Source organism: Poecilia reticulata, linkage group LG16, assembly GCF_000633615.1.
Source record: "Poecilia reticulata strain Guanapo linkage group LG16, Guppy_female_1.0+MT, whole genome shotgun sequence".
Lineage (NCBI taxonomy): Eukaryota > Metazoa > Chordata > Actinopteri > Cyprinodontiformes > Poeciliidae > Poecilia > Poecilia reticulata.
The window spans coordinates 33,151,311-33,170,692 of record NC_024346.1 but is presented as its reverse complement, the minus strand read 5'-3'; the positions used below and the strand labels follow the sequence as shown (position 1 = coordinate 33,170,692).

Here is a 19,382-nt window from a genome sequence, read left to right as displayed (position 1 = left end):
TTTATGTATTTATATATATATATATATATGCATACATTTTTTTTATCTAGAACAAACTGCAAGATAAACTTACTGACTAGTGTAAATACATTTAAATGCAGTAGAACATCTGTAGAGTACTGTACTATAATCTCATGGTGCATATTGTTCCTTATTCTGTCTCTGAAAGCATAAAAACATTTTGTTGCATGTAAACTTATTGCTTGAATTGAGAGTAAATATGATGTATAATGGTGTAAATTAACTCTAAATGTTGTACTATTTTACTTCGGTTCTGTTTCTTCCACAGATAGAGATTCACCGAGTAACGAAGCCACAAAGAGACACATGAAGACCAGAGGAGGACAAAACTGTGAAGAAAAACCACAAAAAAGTCTGACTTCTATTTTTGTCTGATCAACACCAAACTGCACAAAACATTTATGATTATTGAATCTGCCTTAATAAGTTTTCATTCAGGATAAAAGAGGATTTCCTTCGTGTTTGTATTTAAGCATTTACCGCAGGGAAAAGAATGAGTTTTTCTACTCGGACCACAAAGTGCCTGGAGCCACACGTTTTCTCAAACACTAAAATATGCAACAAAAACATTTAGGTGGCGAGGTGTGTGAGGGTGCAATACACGGGATCTCTAGGTAATGAGGTAGGCAACTGTGGGCTGCAAGTATTTCAAAAGCATGAAGGATGCTGGCAGCACATCCTTTGTTACAGCTTTCTGAGGGAAATAAGCCAAATTTCACTGTGAATAAAAAACAAATGCACAAAGCTCAAATAGATGGAGGAAGAGAATTGTCTCACCAAGCAGGGTCTGCAACTAGGTATGGGTCGGTGCTTTGACAGCAGCTGCATTTCCATTAGAAATGTGCACAAAATGTTTGTTGAAAAAAATCAACAACACTATTTTGCAATCGCAGTGGTTCCATTAAATAAGAAACACAATTAAAATCAAACGTGAATAAGGTTGTTCACGCAATAATGTTAATAAAAAACATGGAGCGCCACCATCATCTGACCACTTCCTGTCGTCTTCTTTGTCTTTTCTGCCAGTAGCAACATCTGGTTGTTGCTCATTCATGTGATGTAACAAAAAAGTGCTTCCTTTGCAGTTTTGCAAAATACACTACTTTCGATACGGCAGACAAAGTGCCTCATTCTAGAGGAAAACTTTCTATTGATTTTTTTTCAAAATCGGCTTTCCAATTAAGCAAATTTATTTATTGCACAATTTTAAGGTTAATGGAAATGCAGCTGGTATCATGCTACTTGCACAAGATGCTAAGTAAAAATGTATGTGATCATATTGCTTGGATTTTTAACAGAAATGTTAAAAGGTTATTCCTGTGGCTACATTAACAATTTTCACATTATGCTCTATCTTTTGCTCTTTGTAGATTAACACAATCTGATGTTATTATTCTGGTTTGGCTGATTAACACACCTAACGCTCCTGGCTATCAAAACGTCTTGATAGGATTGATGGATGGAGTTTCTTTAGGATTTTTAGGATCAGAACTTCTAAGCATTCAAATTTGCGTCTCTTACAAGAAAAGGCAAGAGTGTCTGGGAATTCTTGGAGCCAGCTGACCTGCAGTGAGCAGGAAAAATACACGAGATACACGCTATGTTTCTCTTCAACAGAGAAAAACTCAGTCGGTATAATGTTGGTTCCACTAACCGGTCCATGCCTCGCCTCAACACTAACAAAACAAATCCTTAGAGATTCTGTTTTTGCACACCAAACTTTGAGATTTTGGCGGAAATAAATCACGAAGCATGTTTACACGTAGCAAGTTGTATTAATAGTAACGGCATGTTTTAAATAACACTGTGCACAGCTCAGATGGAAACACTGTAGCAGAGAACTTTCTTCATCTGCAGGTTGAGGATGAAGATGGCCGACTGCTGACATGTTGTGTTATTCTCAAGCCGCCTTGTTCAGCTCCAGTGTGGCTGTTAGCTCCTGCTTGGCAGTAAATGTTTTTTCAGCAGACGATTAAAGGTACTGCTGTGGGACGCTGATGTCATATGCTTGTATTTTTCAGGAAGAGTGACTCACCTGCTTCTGTAGTGCAGTCAGACACCACAGCGTTCTACTGAGCTTTCTACTTTTTTATGTTTAAAAATGTCTGACATGGAAAATGACTTTATTGCAAATAATGGGAATACATTTTTGTTTGGTTGTTGTTTAATTTCTTTCCCTGGAATCAGCCGCTTACTGTTTCTTTGTCTAGGATTCTGCTAACTGGTTAGTGTACAGAATAAAGTTTCCCTTACTAAAGAGCGTGCTTTTTATTGCTGGAGTTGAATCTATATTTTCAACAGCAGATACCACAGCTGTAAGTATGCACTACCATGAGAAGCAGATGCAATGTCACAGTGCGTTGCAGAACTTTTTAAAACTTTGTAATATTACAATGTATATTTATGGTGATTCTGTGTAGCAGATAAATACCTAGAAGGGCAGGATAGTGAAGCAGAAGGAAAACGCTACATGGTTTTCAAGACTTGTAAAAACGAAACATAGCAAAAGAAATTGTGTGGCATAATCAGTTGCAACCTTCAGAAGTCACTGAATACTACACTGTAAAAACGTATCTTATTTACAGTAAAATACTGGCAACTGTGGTATTTTACAGTAAATTAGAGACTTGTTTTACAGTGTATAAAAATTTATTTTAGTAAAAGGTAGTGGCAAAGTAGTAAAATTTTGCATAAGAAATAGTAAAGGAAAAGTAAATGTAAAAGTAAAACACAACAGAGTATTAAGGCCTTACTAAGAAACAATGAAACAAAAGAAATTGCGAAAATAAAGTTATATTAGCAGAATAAAGTCACAATATTAAAAGAAAAACGCATGAGAATAAAGATGAAATAATGTAATAAAGTTACAGTATTGCAAGAAAACAGTTGTATTCCCAAAATAAAGTGGAAATAATATGATTATTTCAGATTAAAGCTGAAATACTACGAGAATAAAGTCAGATGATTATGAAAATACAGTCAGATTATTACCAGAATAGAAGTTAAAATATTATGACTATCCTCACAATAATGCAACTTTCTTCTTATAATATTATGACTTATTTTGACTTTATTCTTGTAATTTTTTAAAATGTTAGTATGGCTTTAATACTCCATCGTTATAAATGGTAAAAAAAAAAAAAAAAAGTAAAAGTAGTTGTTGATAGGTGTTTTTCTCAAACCTTCATTAAAAGAACCACAGACAACGTATATGAATTTTATGACTAAGCTTTTGCAAAAGGAGAAGACTCAGCAAACTGCTCCTCCAAGTCGTTCACTGAGCGTTCTGAAGACCTTTGGTTACAGCTTGTCTTTTATTATCAAGCAGAAACAGGGAGGATAGCTAAAGAAGACAGCAGAGACAAATTATTACTGCACAGGTAGTTTCTAAGATAGGGAGTATTCCGGTTGATAAGAAGGCACCTGTGGAAACATAATTTAAGGTCTGGGAAACACACAGTTAACTGTTTCACATGAAGACAAACAGGCAGATGGGGCCTCCAGGTCAGTTTATACACACAGAAGAAAAAGAACACTTTAAATTGAACATTAGACTGAATATGAACTAAAGTAATAACAAAATGATAATATCAAAAAATCTCTAACAGTTGTAGTTAGGAAAAAGTAGTTCAGTCTCATTATGAATGCAGCTCTTTGTGAAGGCCTGGGGGGTTTGTTAGAGAACATGGGTAAACAAACAGCATCATGTAGGTCAAAGCAGACAGGTTATAAAACAATATCTGAAGCTTTCTTGTAGCGTGCCATTTACCCAACATTCAAAAACAGAAAGAACATTGCACAGCTGCAAACCTACCAAGTCGTGTCCATCTACCTGAACTGACACAGCAAGCATGGAGAGCATCAATCAGAGAGACAGTGGGAAGCCTCAGGTAACTCTGAAGAAGGAAGAAGTTGTCCAGGTTTAAATCCAACCAAAATGGAAGTTCTGACCTACATCCAATACATACTCTGCAAGAACAAAGAAATCTGTTCTTTCTCCCACTGCTGTAAGAACAAGATGACGTCTATCTGTTCTTAAAGCCTCGGTTTGCAGCTTGTTCCTGACGCGTTCTCTGGCCAGATCTTCTTTGTTGAAATATGAGGTGGTTGTGCTGGTGTGGGACAGACTCCCTGTGATTTTTGTTCTTGGGAAGTTTAACATGTCCTTGATAGCTAGAACTTTGTTCTTAAAACCTTGAATAAAAGAGTTCTTGTTCTGTTGCTTTAAAATTTATAGACAGCTATTACTCCTTGTAGACTAAACAACCAGACAGAAAGACAAAAACTTTTAAAATTTGATAAAGTAATGGAATCATACTTGGTGCCTTATCACTCATATATTTGACTCAGATTTTGATTAACCAATTATGAAGATGTCCAAGATAAACAGACAAAGGTAGTATGTACTAGTGTAAACACAGGAAAATAAACTTTTTTTTTTTCGGTGACGCTGTTTTTATATATTCATATATTGTTTGTTTCTATGGTTTCTTGGTTCTCTTTTTTCCTCTCTTTCTGCAGGAGTAGAAGCAGATTTCTAGGGTGTTGTATGCACTCCATTCCTTTCTATTTTTCTTTTAAACATTTTTCTCCTTTCTTTTCCCCTTTTCTCTTCCATCTCTGTATCCATTACATTTAGCAAAAGACATAATGTTCTGCTTGTGAAATTAAAGTTGTTGGACTTCTCCTTGGCACTCAGACAACAACTCTGAATGCCACACTGCTGCACAGGATTTAAATCTAATAATAATAAAAAAAATAAACTTTTTGTGGTCTTGCTGTCTTATTCATTATGACCCACACACCTGGGTAGTCAGCTGAGGCCATCGACACACATCCGCTGGTGGAGAATAAGAACACAACGTACACAAACACAATCACAGACACATGTAATTGTAAATATATAAAAAAAAAGTTCCTGACATGGAACGGTCAAGGAGGGTTTATTTCTGACTTATATGTGAACATCAATAATGAATGAAGATATACATTATGTCATGGGTAAAACTGGTGACAACGAAGGGCGGTGGTGAAATTCAAGCCACACAGACAAGGTTAGATGCTTAACAACTATTGTAAGTGAAAGTTGATCCGTAGGAACTGAAGATCCAGTGTTGTCTCTAAACACGACGTCTCATCAATGTTAATGAGGTGAAAGTGCTTCAAGCTTGGGTGATGCTAGACTGTCAGGCAACGACATCATGAAAACAGAAACAAATCACTTACTGGCCTTTTACTAGACTAATACACCACACCCTGCACATCCACTGGAACCTCTGGTGTAAAACGCCTGAAATATTAGTCACTATAGGATAACCTAACTTTTAGTATGGAAGTCCATTGTTTTAATCGGATTAACACAAAAATTATCCCTTATTCCTACCAAAAAAATAAAAATAAATCCTTAGGAATAAATGTAAGTGCATTTTTTTAAGGCCCACCTAACTGTTTTAAGTTGAACATGGTATTAAGTGACTCAGAGACCTAATTCTCTTTGCCTCTCTTCAAAACAGGGAAGATAACAGAAGATAGCTAGATAGCCAGGTAGCAAGATACCCAGCTCGATAGCCAGATAGCAAGATACCCAGCTAGCTACCTGCCTCCATACCTACAAACATACAATAGGTTAACACTGGGACAAACAAACAAGACCATGAAAGGACCTCAGTTTATGTTGCCATTGAGGAGGATGTTAAGTCACAGTGTCTGGAGACAATGTGATGTCTCCAGATGTCATTAGTGGCAAGTTTCTACTGACGTTACTGAAATAAAAGATTCATTCATTTCAAGGCCTTTTATACATCATTACCAGGAGGAACCAATAAATGTTGACGGTTCTGAACATAGGGTTTATTTGATCAGCTCTTTCCTTGGTCCCAAAACATCACAAACTGCTACTGTGTTGTTTTTATTGTTTCATCGATGTGTTTTTTAAGAAGTATCGTTCAGAGGGCCCAAAACAGCGACTGCTTCAATCTCCACCAGTCCACCCTGCAGACACGCAGAGCAATTGGCTTTCAGACAGATCTCAGTTTGGAATTAGCACAAATCAGCGATGGTCTGTGGTGAGTACTCACTCTGGGAAGTGCCGCTACCTGATAGGCGGCTCGGGCTGGGAAGTTGGTACTGAAAACTACAGAGGGAAACTCAGTTAGGGCTCACATAGACGTAGTCATAATAGGTTTGATTGTTTATTTTGATGAAAGTTTTATACTTGTGTCACCAAAGAAAAAGGGACAAAAAACACAGTAAAACCCTAGCAACTGTGATTTCTATCTGGTTTTCATAAAAATAAAAATATGACTAATTTTCCATCGTAGAGGGTTAGGGTTGGGGTTTGCGACGTCTGATTTTCCTCTTTACATGACAATGAGATCTAAAGGGGAGACTTTACTGGCAGAGCCAGGTAATACGTTGGCCGGTATTTAGATGAAGTTTAATCCACCTACAGAAGCAGCTCAGATTTCACTCAGCTAAGTGGCTCGGTGCTCGTCTTCTCTTAAGGCTACACTGTTTTACAGTAGTGCTCTCACACATATTACCTGTTTAGGAACATACTTTGCTCATTTAAAGTACTTTTTGGCAAATTTATTCTTTTGTTTTCAAGGATTTGATCAAACCAAAGGGGATAAAAACTACTCTAGAAAACAATAAATCCGCCTGAGCGATGCATTTTCTGGGTTATACTGACACCTAGCGGTCATTTTTTATATGGAAACGAGGGCTATGCGCATCTGCTATGCTGAGATGCTTATGCTTCATTTTACATGTCTAATCTTTAGCAAGCCTAGACTCTACTGTTTGTTAAAGATAATATACTTACACTGCTTGTAAACATCATTAACATTTACAAAGTCGTTCATGTCGGCTAACAGTACGGTGGTTTTGACAACTGCAAAAAAAAAAAAAAAAAAGAAAAAAAAAAGAAATAGAAGTGAAATTTATAATCTGGTCTCAAACGAAGGTAAAAACAAATTTAACTACTCTAATAAAGTTTCTCTCACCGTTCTCATAGCCGCAACCAGCAGCTTTAAGAATTTCACCCATGTTCACAAGAGCCTGAAACAAAGTTCACAGCACAAAGTCCAGCACAGAGCACCCAGCACTTCACATATTGATTCAACTCTTAACAGTTTTATGGGCGATTCAGTGTACTGAATGGATGAATGAGAAGTGGCAGGCACCTGTCTGGTCTGGGCCTGAACTCCACCTGCCACCAGCTGTCCACTGGCAGGATCCATCCCCAGCTGCCCCGATACGAACATGGTCCGATCAACCAGCACTGCTTGGCTGGAACATACACAGATGGCAAATAAGAGTCACCTGAAATGCTTTAAAGGATGTGGGTAAGTCTGTCCTGCTGTAAGCTTTCTCTCGAATCAGTTTCTTGGGGTAAGCCCCCCCCCCCAAAAAAAAAACTACATGAGCAACAATTTAGCTTTAACAATAATTTTTTATGTTGTTCAACTTCAAGTTCACAGCTGCATTCTTTTTCAGAATGCAGCTGTGAAATCAAAACAATTGTAATGTTAAAATCTGAGGTGTGTATTTGTATTCAGATACAAGCTGGTGAAGCCCATTTCTTTCTAAAGGCGTATTGATGCTTCTGCAAAGCACTGGACATGATCATAGATGTTATAGCTAACCTGCAGCTTTTGAAAAAAAAAAAAAAGATAACTTTTTAAAAAACATGCAACACGGTCTCAGATAATTCATTTTAAGCTTCATCAGGCAGAATTACATAGTGGAAACATTTTAAGCACAAACCTGGTAGTAGAACTTGTTAATAGTTCAACTTTTGAACAGCTCTTTAGGTAATAAGTGCAAAGTCTAAAAATGTGTACTTTGCTCTAAAAAGCTGCTTTGGGATTTCTGCCCCCTTAAAAGAACTGGGGAAATAACATTTCTATTTACACTCATACTGCAACCCACCATACTATTACAGTGCAATAGTCAGTTTACTGTATTGCTCATATTGCTCAGTGTAGAAGCTGTTAAATTTACAGGCTCCTCTCACCTGTATGGGCCGATCGCAGCCGGGGCTTTAGCTGTAGTGATGATCCTCCTGATCAGTGCAGCCATTTTACCAAAGTTGTCAAAGACCGAAGAGTGAAACGTGCAGCTTAAAAGAGGCGAGCAACTGACAGAGAGCGTCACACTTTCTTTACCGTAAAAAACACAGTATCTGCGCATTATAAAATGACAAAGTATAAAGTTTGGTGGTTGCCCACACAAATGCGTTTACATGCATTGATAATTTCAATTTGATTTAAATTATTCAATTTAAGCAGAACTTTTCTGCTATTATATACTGAATGTACGAAAAGTGTGACTGTATTATTTTGTTGCGCTAATTCACTACATATCCCAGGACTCCTCCCCTAAACACGCGGAAGCAAACAAGAAGCAAACTAGCATGAGGGAAACTCACATGGTAGCTAACAGCAGGAGGAGAGTTCTCACGAGAATTGTGTGACATTTACAAGCACTAAAGTGACGGTATTATAATTATAGATAACTTGTGAATTTATTGAGGAGGGGAAAAAAATCCAGTTTGAACAGAAATGCTAACTTTGTCTTAAGTAATGAAGCTAGTCAGCTAATGCTTTCATGTTAAGGTGTTGAGCTGTGCCTTTTGGTTTCCCACAGAAAATGTCCGCAGCGAAAGCAAAAATGCGTGAGAAGAAGATGAGGAACCAGCCTGCCAGTGTGCAGTATCCATCTTCTTCTCATGTGGAGAGTAGAGCAGAGACAGAAAACGGTGAAAGAGGAGATGACCTTCGTGTCACCGGTACTCACTGCTCATTTTCATGACTTTATACACTTGTTCATTTCTCAGAGTCCAGTTAAAGCTTTGAGAGTCAATTTATGTCCGAGTTATCGATTTGTGTATGCCAGGAGTCGGACGACATGATCAATTTCCAGTGGTAATAGTGTTACCAGGGCCGAACTAACGAGGAAATGAGGCCCTGGGCTGAAGCCAGATTTGGTTCCCCACAACAGAATCAACCTTCTTTATCAGGTTCTTGGGCCTGATGAAGAAGTCACTAGTTATATTTCTTTTCCCGATTAGGTGGTCAATCAGATGCACATCCTTCTTGGAAGAGGCAGCGGACCCCACCCGTCAGGCACGGATGGGTTCGTGGACATCACAAAGGTGGCGGTGGTTACGACACAGAGATGCCCAACCACATCACTGGTAAACATGTTTACTACAAATCAATGAAAACTCTTTCTTGCCCTTTTTTGTTTTACTGAGCTGATTCAACGGGTTTAAATGCTTCAGGCAACAGAAAAGAATCCCACTGATGCTTGCAGAAGTACTTTAACTTGGAGAGTAGAGAAGTCAGTTTTCTCCACTTTCTCCTTGTCTAGCTGGAGCTTTTGCTAGAGCCAGAGCAGCAGAGGTGAGCGCCATGCTGAAAGCGGCTACCGAGACGACGGGCAGCAGCCACGTGTTTCGGGCTCTGCCCAAGCACATGAGGCGGCGGGCCATGAGCCACAACACCAAGCGGCTCCCTCGCAGGCTGAGAGATGTGGCTAACAGGATGGTAACCTTACAGACCCGTAGTACTTTTGGGAGGTGAAGAGCGTCCGGACACCCATCTCTGACTTTCTATTTGATGTTCTCCTTCAGAGGGAGAAGAGCCTCCAGGCTGGCTCGAAGAAGAAAAAAGAACTGGTGAAGAGCAAGAGCCGCAAAGCTCGCCGTCGCCATGGGAACTTGCTGCTGGAGTTCAACCGGCGCCAGAGGAAGAACATTTGGCTGGAGACGCATATCTGGCACGCCAAGCGTTTCCACATGGTGAAAAAGTGGGGATACTGTCTGGGGGTCAGACCCACATACAAATGCTACCGGCCATGCTACAGAGCGATGAGCAGCCACTGCCTCCTACAGGTAGCCATGAAGAACAACATGGTTTTCGGTTTCTGGAGTGGGTTCAGTTTGTAACCTATCATGTTTTGCCGCCTCAGGATCTTTCTTATTACTGCTGCATTGAGTTAAAGGGGGAGGAAGACAAGCTGCTGGCTGCTCTGACTCAGCTGACATGCAAGGAGGCTGGTAAGATCAAATCTCAATTTTTAGCTTGGCGATTTCTAGTGATCTGTTCTTATTTGGGGTGCATTCACACCAGCTTTGTTTAGTTCAGAGACCATTAATTTGTCTAGGAAGATTGTTTGTTTTGTGGAGCTGTGGATGCATAACCAAATTGTTATGAGGATCAAATACTCAACTGTGTTGAACAGTTGAGCCTCTGTTTGGCTGAAGTGGACTGTGGTGTTGTTTGAATGTAATGTGAATGCCAACCGGACCGGAGACCACTTCAAAAGCATTTAGTGGACTACAACAGAGGGCATTCTGGGTAAATGGTCCTTTATCAACAACAAAAGAGAAATCCTACAACTGCTGAAATTTGACACCACTCCTTTTTTGTTTACATTTCTTTAAGAAGGAAGTTGTGGTCTGACTTCTTAACCACACCTGCTCCAAGTGTAACAAATGTTGTAACTTTGATCTCCAGTCAAACAGAGTCTACTGGAAAACACCCTTAGTCTAAATTTCTGTGTTTGAAATCATGTTCTGGTGTTTTCCTTTCTAGGTCCGACGTTTGCTGCAGCCATGTTCCTGTCGGGGGCCAGACAGGGCAGCGTCACAGTGTACCGGGCGGGCCGGTACCCTTCTGACCCCCTGGGACCTGTTGCCTTTCTCTGGAGACCCCAAACACCAGGACTAACCCCCCGACAGCTGTGGATCTGGGCTCATCCTGCTCTGAAACAGGTCTGATTTCCAAGGTGTGATTGTCGTGTATCCAGGAATGAGTCTGTATAGAGGCGAGTTGGGTTCATGTGTCTCGTATCCAGGATCTGCTCCCAGAATTACAAAGCGTGTGCCAATGTTCCGAGGCCGTGGCGCCCTCTGTTGAACCGGAGGTCTCACATGCAGAGGCTGATCCCGCCCCTCAGGCAGAACCAAACCCTGACAATGAGCTGAAAGCTGGAGCCAAGAGAAAGCGGTGCTGTAAGGATGCCGGTGAACCTCCTGCAAAGAGGATTCTGGGAGATGGAACCAGATTGCCCACCTCCCCGGTTACCTGGAGGTCCAGCTCAACTGGAATAGTTATAAAGTCAGTCCAGCTCCAAGACTCTGAGCAAAACCAAAGTCAGGATTATTAAGTCTGTCGATGATTGTTTTGTTCCGTTTTTCTTTTTTTCTCTAAATGTGTTTCAGCGATCTCACGATGGAGATGGTACGCTATCGTCTGATTGGACCACAGTCTCATTCTGTGCTGGCAGAGACTTTGGAGGCAGCTACAGTCTGTGATGTAAGCAGCATCTGAAGTGGAGTTTCTGTTTTCACACTGAAAAACTCAGTTTGTATCTTTTTGTTTAAGGAACTGAAGTCTTCTCCCTTCTGGTGGCCTGAGCACTGCAAAGACCGGAGCAACATGAAGCTCCATCAGCAACAAACGGATGTCTTTAATGTACTGAAAGGTTTGTCTTTTTTGGGTTTTTTTCTTTTTTCTTTCTTTGTTTTGCTTGTTTACAGTCCCTTCAGGAAGTTGCAATGGCAACTTTTGACGCAAATTCATTGGTCATTAAAACATTTTGCGCAGACTTCCAATTTTCACCAGTCATTGCAACTTTTCCAAAAGTCTGACCTTAACGTTTTCTGTATTTTATTATTTTCTGACCAATTATTCCCTTAGCCTTCTTTTAATTTAATTCCTCGTTTCTCAGGGTCTCTTGAACATTAGACATCCTTTTTTTTTTTTTTTTTTGCAAAAACCAACTGTGCTATACGATTTCCTGATACTATCTGTACTGTGATGGGTGGAACTGATGCAGGATACGTCCCTCACATCTTTTTCAGCCATTGCAACTGTAAGGTGTGGTAATGTAATTTTCCGAACCACCTTTAAACGCACCATGAGTGTACACAGGCTGTGTCAAGGTTCAGCAACTAGCCAGAGCCAAAAGACCTTACAATTTTCTTACAGACAAACCAAGTAAGTTGAGTAATGCTGCACGCAGATAATGTTAGCTAAATGATGGCTACTTGATCCATGCCAGTATATTACGGTTAGGTTGTGAATACGAATGCTAATGTTCTTATTTTACATCCCTTGCTAGTTAATTAATGCCATGAATAAATCCATTTCATTTCTGTTTAGAAGTTGTGCTCACTGTTTCCTTCCACATATTTAAAATCTTAGTGATGCACGGTTTTCTCAGGTAAGGTGGGAATTATAACTTGATGAGGAAAAGAGAAGGAAAGGGAAGAATTGTAGCAATTCCAACTTTTTTGTAAAGCTTATTTAATGTGCAACTTTTTGAAAAAGGTGCCACAAAATAAGTAATTTTAGGCCGCAACCATCACAAAAAAGCACGGCAACATCCTGGAGGGACTGATTTTTACCAGGTTGCTCAGTGTGTGTGTGTGTGTGTGTGTGCGATGAACTCATCCAGGCATCTATTCATCTGGAGAGCTCCCCCCGGGAACAGTGCTGGGGTTGACCGTGGACGACCCCCGACTGACTCTGCCCAGACAGAAGGTTAAAGCCGTGCCCTGTGTGAACCAGGACCAAGGTAAAAACTGTCCTGTTGGAAAGACGACGAGCTTTTTGCTCTGAAATCGCCGCTTGCTTTGAGCTGGGGTTTATTGTCTGAAACAAAACCAACCAAAAGAAAGGATACAAACCGGTTCTAATTACCCACCGAGTGTGAGTTCTGACCTGGAGGTTGCTGCAGTGAGTACACATATGGTTCTGTGCTCTGGGAAGCCTCTGCCTGGCCATGCAGATGTTCCAGGTTCGAATCCTGGCAGAACCCTGTACTCCAAACAGAACCTCTGGGATTGATGGCGACTCAGTGGCCTCGACTAGATAAAGTGGGCTTTTAAACCCATCATCGTAATTCACACAAACAGCAAGAAACATGTAACAGTTTCAAAATAAGACAAATCTTTGTCTTATTTTGAAGACAAAGATTTCAAAATCTTTGAAATCTTTGTCTTTGAGAACTGGCTTTATATTTATAAAGCCAGTTCTCAAATGTTCATCTGTTAACCTGTTAAGGCCTGATGGTGAAAAAATGCTGAAACCCAAATTTTCTTTGGCACTTGAAAACCTCATGTTGAAAAATTGCAGCTGTTGTAAATTGATTTTATTCTGGGTTTTAGTGAGCAGCTTCTGTTTCCTGAGAAGGGGAAGCTTTCTCTTTCCTCCCATTTTACTGACTTCCTACAGAAAGACGGCAAAATGGAAAGGCGTTTGAAAAAAAAAAAAATTTACATGATTACATCAACTTTTGAAATTATGAAATAATCATTAGCATAAGTTAAAAATAAGAACATTTCCACATACAAAATGTACCGACTACAGGGATGTGTGGGAACTGTAAAAACACAATCTTATCTCATCAAGTAATTTTTTTGTTTCTAGTGCAAATATCTCAGTACACTTGAAATAAGGCAAAACTTAGAAGTAACTTTTCAGTAAGACCTTTACGGCGGTATATAGTATTGGCTGATTGCCCAAAATTTTGAAAATCAGGCAGATTTATTGGTGCAGCCATGAACATGTGACTGATTCCATTTACTGTGATCGACTCTGTGGGTTCTGTTGCACTGCATCCAGGATCCTGGTGGTGCTGCCTTCACAGGACCATACTGTGTGTGTGTGTGTGTGTGTGTGTTTTTTTCTTTGGTAGGTGACGAGAAGAGGAAGCAGTTGATGTTGAAAGGAGTCCCACTGCAGTGCTGCCAGAGCTTCCTGTGGGAGCGGTCTGTCCGGGAAAACGTCACTGACAACAAGATATCTGAGCAGGTACCCTCAGAAACATCACCACAGTCTTGCCTTAAAGGAACAGTGTCATGTAAAATGTATTTTTTAAAGCTTTGCATCATGTTATTTTTTCATCAAAAACATACCTGAAGTGTTGCCTTGATTCTTTCAAGCATATTTGAGAAATCTTTAAATCTCCCTTGGCAACCATTGAGCTGCGTGGCCCTTGCGCTCCTTCAGACTAGCCATTAGCAATTAGTAAACACCTGGTGGAATTGCAAATCAGCTGAGCTCATTAATTAAAAAATACTTTATCAATCCCAAAGAGAAATTAAATACAAAATCATAGGAGCTACTTGTCAGTGAAACGCTGGTAAAAACGTTAAATGTTCTGATGAATTCCCGAAGATGGAGTTTCTAAAAGAGCAGGAGTTTTTAAAGAAACTGAGGACCAATTTCAAGGCGTTAAATCACGTCAAATTAATTTTAAATCATATTTGATGTATTCAGCATTTTTATAACAAAGGTAAAGTAGTAACTTAATTGTGCTATAACATGACTCTGTGCCTGGAATAAACCTAACAGCCTCTTTTAGAGTCATTTCTGTTGGCCAGCTGCTTCTCTCTCCCTTGAAGAGTTTTCTGTGTTCTGGTTAAAGGAGCTGAACAGGATGAGGAGTGAACTGCTGGTTCCGGGCTCCAGGCTGGGCCCCGGCCCCCAACAGGGCCGGGTCCCCGTCCTCTTGGTTCACCAGCCTGGTAAGCAGGTGGGCGACGAGCTGGGCTCCTGGGGGTCCGGCTGGGACCTACTGCTTCCTAAAGGCTGGGGGATGGCCTTCTGGGTCCCGCTGGTAGGTAGCTCTGCGCCAACATTCTTCTTGAACACCCGATCGTTCTTCCAATGCAAATAAAACGGCCCAACATTTTTATTGGATTTTGTTGGGGGAAACAATCTGTCATATTGGATTTTTTTATTTTTTATGAGCAGGGTTTTATGTGATAATCTCATCGCAGGGACAATAGCAGAGCAGCAACAGCTGCAGCTTGTTTTCTTTCATTTGTGTTCTTTGGCAGAACATCAGATCTGCCAAGCAGAGCAGAATACGGCAATATATCAGCAACATTTTAACTGTTACCTTTTAGACTGTTTATCTTTATATCAGCTTTGTTGGAAATCTATAAACACGGCTAATATTTACAGTCGTAATTCTTCTAAAGTGTCTTCTGACAGACCATAATGCTTCATAAGCTGCTGGAGGTTTTTACAACAGCTCTGGTTTGGTTAAAACATCTTCTATTGGAGCAAATCAAGCAGTGTATGGAGTCACTGTGAAGCAATCCCTGGTACATGTAGTGACAGTGGAGAGGAAAAACTCCCCTTTAACAAGAAGAAATCGCCGGCAGAACTTTGTGTATTAATTATGTAGATTCTGAAAGAATAAAACCTGAAAACTTGTTCAAAAACTTTCTCAGGATTTAAACATGTCATGATGAACAGGCTGCTGTAAAATATTGTTACTCGCACTGTATGATGGAAGAGCTTCTGAGTGGGTGAATTTTAAATGTGTCAGACTGATCCGATGGATGTTAGTCCAACCGTAAAGGGACGCCGTGATCAGGGTGGTAATACTCTGATTTTTAGAGTTGGGCTCTGAAAAGAGGAAGAGCAGGATGAGAAAAATCAGACAGAAATACTGATAATCAGACGATAGTTAATCTCCATGATTTCCCAGAAACATTTGGACTCTGCCAGACATCGTCTCAAGTATGAAAAGTTCCTGTGTTTTCTTTTCTGTCCCTCCAGGTGTACAGAGGGGTTCGAGTCGCCGGTCTGCACATGAGTCTGAAACACTCTCAGAACAAAGCGGCTCCCCACTTTCCCCACGATTATCCGGACTGCCCCGCAGGATCCCGCTTTCAGGAAGAGCAGGAGGCCGAATTCCTGGACACATTTAAAAGGTCAGCTGAAGGTCGAGTCCCAGAGGGAAGCAAAATATCCTATATATAGGACTCTACCAACAAAACAAAAATGTGGATTATGCTTGTTTAACAACCCTGGTTATTCGTCTGTGAACCTATTTGTTTGTTGTTGACTTTAGCTCAGTTAAATTTCTTATGTATACATAGTATATGGTATTTTTATTAACGTTGTTTTTCATGTCTTATTTCTTTTGTTCCTCCTATAATTATATAGATTTATAATGTATAAAGGTATTGTCACCTAATTAGCTCTACATCCTGAAGAAAAATTGTATTTTAGAAGATAATTTATCTTTCACGTTGCCAGTAATGGCGAAATTAATAGTAAATAATAAAGATTTTGTGGTATTCTCGCTTAGGGACGTAATTATATTAGTTGTGCTACCACCCCCACGCCACTGGAGGCAGTAGCAAGCCCGAAAAGATGCGACTAAGAAGCAGATTTAGAAGTACACAGAAAGCTACGGAATTTGTTAAAAGCTGTGAGCTGCGCTGAAGTAAATAAAAAAGAGAAGTTTAAATACATGCCGAGAGTGAAACTCCTTCCTAAAGATGAAGCTATATCACAGATTTCAAAAGAAAATTAAAACGGGAGAACGCGGATAATATAGGAAATAGCGCCCCCTTTACTTCCGGAGTGCAATGGTCTCATTTCCAAATAAGGTAAGAGACTGACTGGTCCGTCCCGCCCCTTTCTGTTTGCTGCAGCGAGGTGTACTTGGAACCTGCCGGGGTTTCCTTACTATTTGATGAGGGCATGACCTTTCACCCTCTCCCTCAGGCGTCCTCCAGCCAAGAGGACCAATTACATAAAACATGGCTGTCTGGCTCCTTTTCGTTGCCCCTGGCAACAGCTGGCAGAGGAGTGGGAGCTCCTGGCGACAGACGGAGGAGCGGAGAGGAAAGGAGATGGGCAGACCCAGATGACCAGGAAGAGCCACGAAGTGATGGAGGAAGTGACATCACAACAGACTGTAGCTGCAGCTAGTCCTCCGAGCTGCTTCACTGTTCTGAGGTAAAGTTAGTTTAGATTGTGCTTCTTATTTAAATGCGTTAAAGTGGTTGACTTAATGGCGCCATGAAAAAGTAATCATAGCCTTTGAACTTTTCAACATTTAAAAACTCAGTGATTCTTATTGACAAGTATTGACTCAAGGAGGCTGAATACAAATGCACAGCAACTTTATGACTGAAAATCAATAGAATTCTAAGTTTTGTTAACATGACAAAATGTGGAAAAATTAAAGCGATGTGAGTACATCAGTCCTTCCAGGAAGTTGCAATCAAAACCATCAATGCAAACTCACTGCTCTTTTGTAAATGTGTAAACGTGCAATCATTAATGTTTTCCTTCTTTTCTGACCAATTCCTGCAGCTGGCTGAAGTTCGACCTATCCACCTGGTCCTCAGTTCTAGCAACTCCAACTTTTCTGTAACCATCTTATGACAGAAATTAAGCTTAAAATATCGGCAACATTTTGAAAATGGTGCCATAAAATCAGTAAGTTTAGGCCACAACATTCACATAAACGTCACAACATCCTGGAGGGACGAAATGCATAAATATAGATGAGCCCAAAAAGTCTTTTCATTTGAAGTGATCTCATAAGATGTTAAAGCTTTCGACAGGCTTGATGCATGCTGTTCCTCCAGTCTGCCTTTTTTCCATCAGAATGTCTTAGAATCCTCAAAGTACACCCAGCCTTATTGCTGCTGTAGATCACAGATTAGCAGATGGAAAAGTTGCATTTTCCCCCCCTGAAAGCAGCTCATAAGCTGTGAGTAAAGTCAGTGAATTCCTGAGGATAAATCAAGCAGATTTTCAGTCCCATCGGCTTCATTTTTGTTTTCTGGGTCATAAATTTAACAAATTAAATTGCATCTCTCTCTCAGCTCACCAGTGAATTGTACACCTGCTCTAAATGGATGCCGGTTATTTTGGGTTTTCCAGGAACAGAAAGTCTCTGAGGCTTCTCTCCAGCTGGTGCAGACCCCCGACATGCAGAGGACAGAGGCGGGGTCACGGGGCAGCAGTGGCGCTCCCTCTCAGCGACTCAGCGGCGACGTCTTTCCATGCCGCTCACAAGATGAGTGTAGTGTGGGTGCGCCTGACGCTGCTGTCCAAAGGGAAACCAGAAGCCCATGCCATGGTGTGCGCACCGACTGCAGAGGACCTGAAGCTGTTTGGGAAGAGCCCAGAAAGCTGTGGCCCTCAGGAGCCCCCCCACAAAGACCACTATAAAAGTAGAATTAACCGCAAGAAGAAGAGCTCCAAGACAGCAACTCCGTCACAAGTATCAGATGACCTAACTGCATCCACAGACCCCCATTTGCCCTCTGACCTCATTCTGGGGCTCTGGCCGGACCCTCTGCTGAGCGTGACATCTCACTGCTCCCGGGTGACGCTGGGCTGGGTCACCCAGGGGGACTTCTCCCTGTCTGTGGGGCGTGGGGAGGCTCTGGGCTTTGTCAGCATCTCCGGTCTGCTCCACACGCTCCTCAGGCAGCCGCCGGAGCTCAGAGGAACGCTGCTGCTGCGCAACCCCGCCTCCCTGCACTACCGCTTCGTCAGGCTCAACATCGACGTGTGACTTCCAACGGCCGGACCCGAACAGAACCGAACCGAACCCCTGCACCTTCGTTAAAAAAAAGACTTGCGTAGTGCAGCAGGTGACTGAATGGCTGGTGAAAGTCACGTGCCTTTACAGAGAGCATGGCTGAGGCATCCAATCGAAGCTGTGTGTATTACACACCAACAGTATCATTATCAGAAATGCTTGACTATGCAGATCATGAGATGAAAATTGAAAATGGAAGAAACATGTTTTAGTTACTCAGGTCTAATTTCTGTGTTCTTAGAAAGAAATCTGATCCCTTCTGCATCCTTTGTTGATTAAAGTGTTTTATGTTGAAGAAAATACAACTGCAGCTAAGAGCTTTTGGTCAGAATAAATGCAAATAAAAAAAAAAATCAAATGAGGTATTTGTACATCTTAAAGTTTTAAAGAGTTGTTTAAAAAAAAACAACTTAAGTTGGCCTTACGTACGTTACTCAAGTCTTAAATGTTGTCGTGGCAGGACTATTTTAATCTCATATTGTTTTTTATTTTATTTTCCTCACAGGACTTTTCTTTCAGGCAAAAGTTTGAGTCATGCATGTTCTGTGACTCGAGGCATTTCATGCTACTGCTAACTAGCCAATAGATCCCAGCTAGCATTTAGCTAGCTATTCTGTATTTATTATGGTCAAGTTATAATTATTGCTGTTTGGTTCGAAGACGTTCATCTTCGCCTTTGGCTCACTTGACAACCCGTTCGATGCTACGTGTATTCTGAGGAGAAAAAAAATATGCTTGGCACTACGGGGATACAGCTGTAGAGAGAATAGGCAAAATATGTAATTTTGTTGTGTATATTTCCGTTGTGACACAAGACTTAAATTTGAGTTTGTCCAATCTGCAGAAACCCTGAATAAATTTGATGACAATGTTTCAACATTACATCCCAAAATCCAAGAAGGAAGCCATCGAAGGTCTTGTAATGAGACGTGTAGCAGAAGGTGATCTGGTCAGAAGAAACTTAAAACTGAAGTTTTTTT

At 40.7% G+C, this 19,382-nt stretch overlaps 3 protein-coding genes across 3 annotated transcripts in view; 2 read left to right on the top strand and 1 right to left on the bottom strand.

Annotated features, from left to right (window-relative positions):
- LOC103478818 (fibrous sheath CABYR-binding protein) overlaps positions 1–2,278 on the top strand; it is an 11,619-nt gene extending 9,341 nt beyond the window's left edge. The window contains exon 4 of the mRNA XM_008432879.2: positions 290–2,278. The gene's annotated coding sequence lies outside the window, so the exon portion shown is untranslated. The remainder of the gene's footprint in view (positions 1–289) is intronic.
- A 2,667-nt stretch (positions 2,279–4,945) lies between these two features.
- LOC103478819 (ribonuclease UK114) lies at positions 4,946–8,156 on the bottom strand. The gene is made up of 6 exons (XM_008432880.1): positions 8,039–8,156; positions 7,206–7,311; positions 7,026–7,080; positions 6,845–6,913; positions 6,099–6,154; positions 4,946–6,012 (listed from the first exon to the last, which is right to left on the bottom strand). The coding sequence occupies exons 1-6, from the start codon at positions 8,101–8,103 to the stop codon at positions 5,953–5,955; spliced, it is 411 nt and encodes a 136-aa protein (XP_008431102.1). The 5' UTR covers positions 8,104–8,156; the 3' UTR covers positions 4,946–5,952.
- A 254-nt stretch (positions 8,157–8,410) lies between these two features.
- Positions 8,411–19,273, top strand: pop1 (POP1 homolog, ribonuclease P/MRP subunit). The gene is made up of 16 exons (XM_008432881.2): positions 8,411–8,520; positions 8,671–8,812; positions 9,095–9,220; positions 9,397–9,572; positions 9,659–9,919; positions 9,997–10,084; positions 10,623–10,801; positions 10,885–11,147; positions 11,252–11,345; positions 11,415–11,514; positions 12,490–12,609; positions 13,732–13,847; positions 14,464–14,655; positions 15,609–15,763; positions 16,566–16,799; positions 17,736–19,273. The coding sequence occupies exons 2-16, from the start codon at positions 8,674–8,676 to the stop codon at positions 18,373–18,375; spliced, it is 2,883 nt and encodes a 960-aa protein (XP_008431103.1). The 5' UTR covers positions 8,411–8,520; positions 8,671–8,673; the 3' UTR covers positions 18,376–19,273.
- Positions 19,274–19,382: the final 109 nt, after the last annotated feature.

What these genes read in the sequence shown, in the direction of transcription:
- LOC103478819 (XM_008432880.1), bottom strand. Translation starts at nt 8,103, where the DNA reads ATGGCTGCACTGATCAGGAGGATCATCACTACAGCTAAAGCCCCGGCT. An exon ending in GCTGCGATCGGCCCATACAG is followed by an intron (nt 7,312 to 8,038) that starts GTGAGAGGAGCC and finishes TGTATGTTCCAG; the next exon opens with CCAAGCAGTGCTGGTTGATC. An exon ending in TGGTTGCGGCTATGAGAACG is followed by an intron (nt 6,914 to 7,025) that starts GTGAGAGAAACT and finishes TTTTTTTTGCAG; the next exon opens with TTGTCAAAACCACCGTACTG.
- pop1 (XM_008432881.2), top strand. Translation starts at nt 8,674, where the DNA reads ATGTCCGCAGCGAAAGCAAAAATGCGTGAGAAGAAGATGAGGAACCAG. An exon ending in GCAGCCACTGCCTCCTACAG is followed by an intron (nt 9,920 to 9,996) that starts GTAGCCATGAAG and finishes TTGCCGCCTCAG; the next exon opens with GATCTTTCTTATTACTGCTG. An exon ending in CTGTGTGAACCAGGACCAAG is followed by an intron (nt 12,610 to 13,731) that starts GTAAAAACTGTC and finishes TTTCTTTGGTAG; the next exon opens with GTGACGAGAAGAGGAAGCAG.